The 11,197-nt window shown below is 31.1% G+C and overlaps 1 protein-coding gene and 1 long non-coding RNA gene across 2 annotated transcripts; both read left to right on the forward strand.

The window, feature by feature from the left end:
- The first annotated feature begins 1,887 nt into the window (after nt 1–1,887).
- On the forward strand, nt 1,888–8,905 carry LOC134253101 (uncharacterized). Its single transcript, XM_062735609.1, has 7 exons — nt 1,888–2,057; nt 2,294–2,489; nt 2,712–2,819; nt 5,199–5,361; nt 6,174–6,268; nt 7,381–7,464; nt 8,479–8,905. The coding sequence occupies exons 2-7, from the start codon at nt 2,375–2,377 to the stop codon at nt 8,550–8,552; spliced, it is 639 nt and encodes a 212-aa protein (XP_062591593.1). The 5' UTR covers nt 1,888–2,057; nt 2,294–2,374; the 3' UTR covers nt 8,553–8,905.
- Nucleotides 8,906–9,256: 351 nt separating this feature from the next.
- Nucleotides 9,257–10,837, forward strand: LOC134253103 (uncharacterized). The gene is made up of 4 exons (XR_009989073.1): nt 9,257–9,443; nt 10,054–10,114; nt 10,447–10,520; nt 10,733–10,837. It is a non-coding gene; the product is annotated as an uncharacterized LOC134253103 (long non-coding RNA).
- The last annotated feature ends 360 nt before the right edge of the window (nt 10,838–11,197 follow it).

Below are 11,197 nucleotides of genomic sequence, written 5' to 3' on the forward strand. Positions count from 1 at the left end.
ACATAAAGTTCAATTAACAAACACAAACTTTAGATTAAAGGATATATTTAAACGATTTCATTTTTTATGAATAATTTCATAAATAACGGGTACATTTAATTCCACAGAAAATTTTACAGAAGGTTCAATTCAACAGTTTAAGCGTAAAAAAACAACAAAGTTTTGAAGTAACACCCATACACTTCCATAGATAAAAATAAATTTTAAGTTTGTTTTTACAAATCCAAAACAAATTGATATAACAGTAAACAGAAATAAGTAGCTTGTCAGAACAAATACTTTGGCATGAATTGAAATACTACATGTATGGGTAATAAAGGCACCCGTATCTACCCTGATACGCCCAAGAAACTGCTTGATCCGTTTTGGTTTTCCCGACAGATTTGAATATAACACAGTATGCATCAAAATGACTTTTTAAATCAGCAAATGAGAGTGAAATGCAATCTATTTTTCGTTTTTCTTTTCAAAAGCAACAGAAAAAACAAGATTATTACAACAGGCATTACAAATATATTAATTTTGTTTCTCAATGTTAATCGATAAAATGTTTACTTCCTAAGGCTTAGTCATATATTCTACTTTCGTTTTGACATACACTGTTTCATTGGTCAATTTCAAATTGTTTGGGAAATTCAAAAGGTAGGAAATGTATGGATCTAAAATGAATTTGTTCTGTAAAAATTGTATAGGTTAAAGGTGAATTGATCTATAAGAAAAACACTATATTTAAAATATCTTCTGTTCCCAATAGTGATAAACATGTTAATGTGTATTTGCTTGTAATATACTGAATGTCAACACATAAAAAAATGAAGTTCAAGAGGTGTCTGGTCAGGACTTAAATATCGAGAATAAGGAAGGTTTTATCAATGCAGTGCACATAGATATAAATGAAATGTACTTACTATCTAGCAAAAACTGTTTAACATAGATAATAAGCAATGATCATTTTCATCCACGTGCATTAGTTTTTAAAAATAGATGGATTCAAATACTTCGGCCTAGGGACGGTGAACAATTATATCTAGTAATATTTTGAAGATGTGTCAAAATTAACAACATGCCCTTGAATAAATTCTGTTGTTCTTTGCTACTTTAAATTCTATTGTTGTCACATAGGTGCAAACATTCTGTATATGATCACAATTATAAACTGTTTTGCTTGCATGATATAGGCCATGTACAAATTGATATATTAAAGAGTCGTCTGCTAGCCGGGTCCAGCTCATTGGCTGATAAGAACACCCACTGAGTAATGTACATACTGAATGCGGAGGGAAATTTAAACACAGACCATGCACTTCATATAGACATTGTACACAAAAAATGCGATAGAAAAAAAAAAAAAAAAAAACACAATAAAAGATAAACACTTTGAATTATAGATGTTTGACATTGGAGTTTAGTTAAGAAAACATCTGCGTAAAGAAAAAAATAGAGTACAAAATTAGACTATCAAATAAGAATATGCAAATTCAACCGCAATGCAATTTCAGTTGAATGATATTTGTTGAACTTCTATATTATATAACCCGTAGACCATTTATTAATATGAATTTTAATCAAGCAAGCTTTGTTTATTTTGTTTTCTATTTGGTCAAATCTAAAAGCATGTTCATCTTAAATTACTGCGAAAAATTCGTTCTCATACGATCTCTTATCGCCTAATCGAGTAAAATTGATACAGGAGAAAAGAACGGTTTTTATATAAATATTGGTGCTTAATCGCGAAGCATCAAAAAGAAGAGAAATGTTTTTTTTATTTTGAAGTTTTCCACAATTCCCATTTCTCTTTACTTTCCATGAAAGTAAAAAGGAAAGAAAAACAGAAATTGTAGAGTTTGTTCATGTTCATGAGTATTTGTTTTTTTGAATTTTAGGTTTCTATACCATACATCAGTGGTTGTCTGGATTTAAAAAATAAGCAATTATCACCTCTATATCTATTAACGATGTCTGGTAACGTTTGCAGAATCTGGGTGATGGTTATGTTTGGAATCATTTATCTTTTCTCGGATTCAGAAACTTCCTCTTTATTTAAAAGAAGGACAAAGGTTTATGCAAAAGAAATACATCTATCGCTTGTTCTGTTAAAGAAATATTTCATAATAGATATCTTTAGTTCTTTAAAAAAAGTTACAATTCATTCTGAATATTCTTCTTAAAAAATACAATACAAAGAGTGAATGAAGAGATTGAGCAAAATTTTTAATTATGCTCATGTTTTCTATAATAGTTAAAAAAAACAAGAGGTCGATTCATCAATATACATTCTTTTATTCCACTTAAGTTTCAAACAGGCTAAGACAGCTCAAAAATAGTATCTTCATGCCCAACCACTGACGATGAATATGAAATACGAGCTCAGCAGATGAACTGTGAATCTTATGGAAATTGCGATGGCGAGCCAGTTGTTTATCATTGTGCTATAAATCCATGGAGAAATGCAACGGTTGAAGTCTGTGCTCCTGAAACATTTATGACTGGTATTTTTTTAGATTAAATTCTAACAGTAACTAATTATATCTATAGCATTTACTCTGCATGTTTCTACAGATAATTAAAAAATATCTACATATTACTAAATGATCATATTTAAACATATTTCATACATGAGTAAAAAGTAAAATAAAATAACAAAAAAAATCATTCAAAATACATGTAATGATAAAAAAAATAATAATGATATTTTTTTTCTATTTTTGAAGCTCACTACTGCCCCCATTTTAACACGGGTGTTGGAAGAGTGCTAAAACACCATAAGTACCCATGTGAGGAATGTCCTTTCAACTATAAGTCAACGAAAGGTTACAAATGTAAGTCTTCTTCAACGCTCACTTTTTAGTATATCTTACCAATAGAGAACTTCCACTTGTACTGAGTAGCCATGACTTTCCGGTGTTGCTTTAGACAGGTACTTTGCACTTTCATGCCTTTTTCCATGTCCTTTTTGTGAGAAAAATATTTTTTGCCAGCACTACTGTGGCATAAGCTCTCGGTTTATATCAGTATCAGGTTTATCTCAGTATCATTTGAAGCAGGCAGTGGTTTCTATGTCAAATAGTTAATTTAATTTTCTTATGCCTAGACACTGAAGCAAACACTCTAACCTCTGCACCACACTTTAAACGAAATGTATAAACTGTGATATATCATTGCAATTGAAAGTAATGCTGACAAGCAAATTTAAGGAATTGTGGTCCCCCGCTTTCAGTGCCATTGTGGGTGAGATGTCATTTTTTTAATGACGTATTGTGTGTAATATGAACACCCTATCATATATCATTTATTCACTGAACCCAAGGTCAAGGTCAAATGGTTAAAGTTCTTGGTATCCAATGTAAAGTCTTCTCATAAGGATTACATATTTGAAGTATAAAAGCCCTACCCCTTATCATTCAAAAGTTATAGCCAAGGTTTAAGTTTTTTAATAGTACAAAAAATGTCCAAGGTCAAGGTCAAAAGGTCAAGGTTGTTGGTATCAAATGAAAGGTTTGCAAAAAAGAATGCATATGTGAAATATGAAAGTCCCAGTATCTACTGTTCAAAAGTTGTGGCCAAGGTCAAAGTTTTTGAAAAGTAGGTTAGACTCTAAGGTCAAGGCCAAAGGATCAAAGTTCTTGGTATTGAATGAAAGGTCTTCTCACAAGGGTGTGTGAAGTATGAAAGCCTTAGCCCCTACCATTAAAAAGTTTTTGTCAAGGTTTGCGTTTTTTCATAAGTACATAAATCTCCGAGGTCAAGGTAAAAACGTCAAAATTGTTGGTATCCAATGAAAGGTCTTGCAAAAAAAGAATGCATATGTGAATTATGAAAGTCCCAATATCTACTGTTCCAAAGTTGTAACCAAGGTTATAGGTTTTAAAAAGTAGGTCAAACTCCAAGGTCAAGGTCAAAGGATCAAAGTTGTTGGTATCTAATGAAAGTTCTTCTCTTTAGGATTGCATACAAGAAGTATGAAATCCTTAGCCCTTACCATTCAAAAGTTTTGTTCATCAAAGTTAAAGTTTTTTCATAAGTACATAAATTTCCAAGGTCAAGGTCAAAAGGTCAAAGTTGTTGGTTTCCAATGAAAAATCTTGCTACAAACAATACATATGTGAAATATAAAAGTCATAGTACCAACCATTCAAAAGTTATGGCCAAAGTAAAAGTTTGGAATTTTTGTGTAAAAGTGGGACAAACTCCAAGGTCAAGGTCAAATTTAGTGGTACCCAAAGAAAGGTGATGTCAGAAGAAATACACATGTGAAATACGAAAGTCATAGCTCCACTAAATCGAAAGTTATGGGCAAGGTTAAAGTTTTTGTGACGGACGGACAGACTGACAGACTGACGGACAGACAGACGGACTGAGGGACAAACAGACAGACGGACAGACGAATGAGATTTAATGTCCCCTCGCTTTCGCGAAAGCGGGGGACAAAAAGTGAAAATAGCTTCATTTTCACAAACATTTCAATACTCTTGAAATAAACCATTTTTAGAATAATTTGAGACATGATAGTTTTTATTAATTAGTTTTTATTTCTATGCATTGTTACTACTATTTGTCTTTAATACTGTAGGGTAAATCTAAATAGTTTATATAGAATTCATTTGCATGAACGTACATTGTCCCTCTCCCTTCTGGGGCTTGAGGACCTTGTTTAAAACCAACAAAATTAAAGCAATATCCTTTACTCTTAGGTTCTAGCAGTTAAATTGTTTGCATAATTGTAATAAGCATGTAGCTCTCTACCAAATGTTTTAAATTCATGGTTCCAGGATTAGATTATTTTTTGCTGTTGGGACGGGCGCCAAAAGGTTATAGAATGAAATTACATTATTTCGTTGAAAATCATCTCCACAGGTATTAAATGATGATACTTAGTAAATTTTTATGGTTATGTTGGAGTATATATCCTTTGAATTGTTTTATTTTACTCAGGTAATTCTAACACGTAAAATCATGGGCCTCTTGTGTAAATAAAAAATGCTTATTGAAGAGTTCTTGTAAACATAAGAAACGGTGTGGACCCTTAAATCATAAACATATAATTGCAAATGTTGATTGTAAAAATGAAGAAAAAAATTCCATTAAAAGATATAGAAAAAAATAAATCACAAATATATCTTTCAAAATAACCGTTCATGATATTTTTTCTATCTTCAAAATTTATACAGCTTAATGTTTATTTTCAATTTACATTCCAGATGAAACCTGTAAAAATATAACGAAAAACAAAATATCTAACGTGAAGAGTTATCTTACTACAGCTACAAGAAACAAACTTCCTTTCAAGAAATCCGATCTGTCAATTCGGACTGCATTTTCAGAAGCAATTGTTAGGAATGCTGAAGAGTCTTTAAATTCAAGGTTTATAATAATAAGATACTAATGTTGAGAAAACACATGTTTCTTCATGTTTAACCGAAACCGCGCCAAAAGAAATACAATCATAGCTCAATAGAAAAAGAAAAAAAATTAACATTGACTTGTATCTAAACGTTCGCAGCGCAGTTAAGGTTACAGTAAGAAGGCGGAGCCTAATTTGTACGGGAAATGTTTACTATGACGTCACGCATAATGTAAGGTCTTCAGAATACCACAAAATGAAATTATTTGCTATTTCAAACAGCTGGATAGCTGTTAGCTGCAGATCTGTAGCTCTCTGCTTGAGAAAATTCGGACAGAAAAAGCAGAGAGCTACAGATCCAAGCGTTGTAAAAACCTCCGATTTACGCCGACGATTTTTCGTCGCTCACTACAGTTATTTTTTCTTGTATTTTATAATTTCCACAGCTTTAAAATTAATTTCAAATTGTACTTAATAACTAATCATACTTTAAACTTCAATTCCTGATGATTTACTTACCTCTACACGCTAACAAATGGCTGTTTGTGGTCACTGACGTCGAAAGGAAACTCTTTTAAACCGACATTACAAAACAATATACAGGACTGTTTCGGACCGTAAAAAGGCAAATAAAGTGTGAAACATTAGAATTAAATATATGAATTATTATAGAATACCATTCTAAAAGCCAGAGAAAGCTTAAACTACACGAAATAAATACCTAAAGTAGCGACGAAAAATCGTCGGTGTAAATCGAAGGTTTTTACAACGCTTGGATCTGTAGCTCTCTGCTTTTGTCATTTTACTGATAATTTTGGTTCTTTTATTTAAGGTCTGGGTCTATAGAAATCATCATTGCAGTTTCTGGTCTTGGATGTCTTGCTTTACTTATCCTTGTGATTGTTGCCGCAGTATTGTACAAGAAAGGTACTTTGATGATACATACAGAAAAAAAAAATATTGTTGTAAATCTGGAATTTGTTGCTGTAGGTAATTATTAAGCAAGTTTGCGAAACAATTGCATTCGCAAAAATATTTTTCTTTAAAATAAATTACCAATAAGAAAATGTTAACAAAGCCGTGGTCATTCTCAAAGTTTTGAAACGCAAAAAATAATCAACAGCATTTTGACACAAATTCGCAAATTAAAATTGATGTAAACATTTCCAGATTTACGGTATACCAAATGTGGCTAATCTAGGTAAATTCAAATAAAAAAAAATAATGCAGATAAAAGTTTATGACATACAAATAAGCACATTTACGATACATATAAAACTAATACAACATGAAATATCAAACATACAAAACAATTAAACATGTTTTAAATACAAATGGAGAATATCGAATGTAGTAAGCTTTGGAATATATATATATAGAGAGAGGATGGAGCCCTGTGTATGTAATAGTAGTACATATCTTTTTAAGTCAGTGCCAAATCTAATGAAAACTTTATTCTATGTCTTTCTCTATAATGTATAAGATTATCCAAATCATTGCTGTAAGGAATAAATGGTTTCAGCAACAGATGGCGAATGTTTAACACTGGAATATAGGAAATAAATAATATAAGGCTATCGTTACAAAGTAAAACAAGTATACAAGGACTGTATGTTTTTCAAAATTAATGTCTAAGAGAGTATGGTTGTGTAATATTGAGGGTCCAAATATTACACAAGAATTCAGGGGACAAAGAATATGAAATTCCACTGCTCAAGAACAAACGTGTTAAAAAAGTAATTTTCAAATGCAATTTATATTCTGATTTGCTGAATAATTGTCCATAGGTTATGGGTCAAGGCACCCTAGTGTTTTAATGTTTTACACAGAAATGTATATAAAATTAAAATATATTCAGTAAGTTGATGATGGATCAAATTGTTATTTTTCGGCTCCTTGTATTTGTTGAAATAAAGGTACATGAATTGTGGTTGAAGTGAATTTTGTTGGTCGTGGGTCTTTTATTTGTCATGGTTGCATGCTACTGAACACAAACTGTATCCTGAAAGTGTATCTGTATCTCATATTTGTACTCGTAGGAAAGCTTTTAACAAAAGAAGCGTATCCCAAGAAGAGGACTGGAAAAGAGAGCAGTAAAGAAGACAGTTGTCCAGAAAAAGAAAGTTAGTTTTCGTTTTGTATCGTTTGAGTCATATGTCATCTAGTATAAATACTTGTAAAATATATTCCTATAATTATATCAATTGCTATTTCGGAATATGGTGATGATGTATAGCCAGATTTCAGTCGATAATATCGTCTAGCCCCCTCATTTTAAGAGCTTGAATTCGGGGTATTTTACAATACCTCTAAGCCCTGAAATAATAATAATTATTCAATTACTATTGAGCTTTTCTTCGTATTTAACAATGATGTAATGGTCAAATTGTCATCAAAATTGAATAAAATGGTTATAAATGTTGGAGGGATTATAGGGTTAGTGTGCGTAGTTCTTTGTTTAAAATGAGTTAAAGGCCCTGCATGAAGTTTTGTTGTACACTTTCAAAAAACACCTTTAGTTAGTGCAAAAAGGATAAAATACTAATGCATTTTTTCACCTCAATACCACATCAGATGATACATTTAATTTCAAATGAACACTTGCTGGTAAATATGCTACCAAAACATACGAAGAAATAAAAAAAAATAGTAATTTCAGTTTTTTATAGACGTTAGCAACTGCTTTAGGGCCTTTGAATATTATTGCTCTCTCTAGTGTTAATAATTTTCTCTGGATTTCATTATTTTCATTTATAACGTAAATTAAATTACCATCTCTAACGATGTTTAAATTTCTCCCACTGTTTTCATATACATGTTCGTTGATCTTCCTTTTAAATTTTTTAAAAAGATTTCATTAACAAATAAGCATTTAACCAAAATCCTTTAGATGAACCTTGTGACCATGCCATATGCTAAACAAACCTTTCAAAAATGTCATATATCTATGAACATCTTTTAGGAAGAATAAGAAGCAAATATAACTATATAATGTTTCATAACCTGGAATTAAATGTGAAACATTTTTTTTTTAAAAATGAAATGCTATAATCATTGTTCGTGTATAAGTTAAAATTTATTGTAAATATTTAAATTTCAATTTTGCTTAATAATAAATGTTTACATTTTTTTTTCAGATTGTTTACAAAACAACGCAGAACACGATAAAAGGACGATTCCTGATAATTCAGAACTTCTTGGTATATCATGACATTGCCCCTAAAACAATAGCAGTTCAATCACATGAAGGGTTAACAAATCCTGTTAAATTGCAAGTTATTTACCTCATTGTATATTAGGCAGCAAACATGTGGATATATAGAGGATTTGTATATTGTGTAATTTGATATTTGCTTTATCCAACGAGTTGATATGGTGCATTTATTCGCCAGGCTTGCCGAGCGAATATACACCATTTCAACTCGTTGGATAAAGCTAAAATAATATCACACAATTATAGATGTTTTATTTATCTCGTACGACTTTTGTTTTAACAAAACCTTGAGACTCCCCCTGCTTAACTACATGAATGATTGGCAATTCAAGTTGATGACGTATAACTTGATGACGTAGCACCGTTCGCAGTACGGTTAAGGCAACCCATGGAAAAAATATGGTAATGAGGTCATAATGAGGTTTGACGTCATAACAGTTGTTCCGCCCTGATTGATCCTTATAAGGAAATAGAGCTCAAAATAACTATTTACCGATATTTGCAAGAATTTGTAACAAACGGCAATATTTCCATGTTTAAATAAATAATTATTAGTGATTATCTCCTATATAGAATGGCATGTTTTTAAAATAATTCTCTTTCTTATGTGCCGTTTGGCTGCATTCGGCTTCAGCCAAGCGCTTGCACTCGATGACACGGAAGGTTGTTTACATTTAAAAACGTGGCGACATCAGCTGAGATATGCAGTGGATTTAAGTGCAATAATCAGACATTCTTTAAAGAAAATAGGGATAAGATAAGAGACAAGGCATTGTTTATCCCTATTACGAGAATATGAGGACATTATTACAGAAAATAATGGAGTGAGACAATCTGCACCAACTGAGGCAACTCCCTAGATCTATCACTGCAGTGCATTCAGCCCAGGTATGTATGCACATGTATGTACAATATGTAGATATGCTTTTGTTAACATCGAAGAAAAAACGATCGCGAGTGTATACGTGTTTATTTAGATGTATTATCACAGTCAGTGAAAAACTAATGCAGTGCAGTGTGTGTCGCCCCCCCCCCCCTCCCAACAGCCCACATAAAGTTGATCACTTTGTTTTACTAGAAATTTAAAAATGTAATTGTACTAAATGTAGAGTCGATTAGCTTATTTTCTTTGAGACAACATGTGTAATAAGGGGGTTCAACATTAATAAAAACTTAGACTAAATTAAATTTGAAATTTCATTGCTGCAGTCAATGTGTTGACAATGATTTACTGAACATGTAATGTTGTTGTCTTTTTGGCATACAAAACATGCTACATAATGTAAAAAAAAATATATTATTTGTATCATTACGATGAAAACAAAGAACCTCTACTTTAGATCTATGGTTTTAAATTTTTAGAATTTCTAAATTAATGGGGAATAATTTTTTTTTTTCTAGTTTGACTTCATACAATTTTTAAGTCAATTAATTTCTGTAATTTATACATAATTATTTTTTTTTAATCATATGACATATAATACTTTTATTATTGTAGCAGTCAAGAGATCCAGGCTTGAAGTATAAATAAATACAAAATGCACCCATTTCTCCACAGGGTATGTACACTGATAAAGCATTTCACATTTTTTTAACCATGCATGTGTGCATGATTAGGCCTATATTTATTTTTCATTTTGGTAAAGATGAAAGAATGTTTTTTTCATATTCTAATCATTTGTTCTTGTTAATGTCAGAGGTTTTAATTTTTAATTTTTAATTTTAATTTCCCAGAAAAGTTTTGTAATCCATTTAACTTTTATATGAATTTCATAAATTCACTACAGTATTCAATATATCATGAATTGTTTTGTCAAATGTAAAGCAATTTTATTTTACAATGTATGTTATTTAGTAATCTCATAGCAATAGCATATATAATGTGTTGCAGCTATTCCTAAAGAACTGGACCAATGGAATCATTCATGATCAGGCAGCAAGTTAATCCATCATGTAAAGAAAATGGTATGCTCCATATTAGCTATAAACCAAATTACCATGCAATATTCCTGGCAAACAATAAAATATAACAGTAGAATTGCAAACATTTAATTATGCATCCAGTGCATGTTTCCATGCATTGATCTGAATTTAATTCAATTTTAAACACAAATTTATTCTCAATTATGGTATGTTACCACATGTTTGTCCTGATTTTCTCATACATGTATTTTCAGAATTGATTTCATCCACAAGAACATGAAGTGATGGAAAAACTTTGCAGCTGCCCAGTATTCCTTGTATAGTCTATCTTAATTTGAAAAGCTGTGTATGAAATAAAATTTCTTCATAAAAAATGATTTGACTTTTTCATATACATGTACTTACTGTACACACTACTGGACGAAAAAAGTGCTGAGAATCCCAAATTTTACTGATAATGTTTGATAATTACTGATACGGTGCTGTTCTTGCTGATAATTACTGATATTTACTGTTATTATAACTGTTGTTGCTGATAATTTTAGTTGTTGCTGATAAATACTGATAATTACTGTCGTCTTTTACTGTGGAGTCTGATAAATACTGATAAATACTGTTGAGGTACTGTCGCTGCTGAGAATTACTGATGATTACTGTTGAGGTACTGTCGATGCTGAGATTTACTGATAATTACTGTGGTCACTGTTTTTAACCTGGGA

Source organism: Saccostrea cucullata, unplaced genomic scaffold (assembly GCF_032062105.1).
Source record: "Saccostrea cucullata isolate Sc308-1 unplaced genomic scaffold, CSIRO_AGI_Scuc_v1 ctg1568, whole genome shotgun sequence".
Classification (NCBI taxonomy): domain Eukaryota; kingdom Metazoa; phylum Mollusca; class Bivalvia; order Ostreida; family Ostreidae; genus Saccostrea; species Saccostrea cuccullata.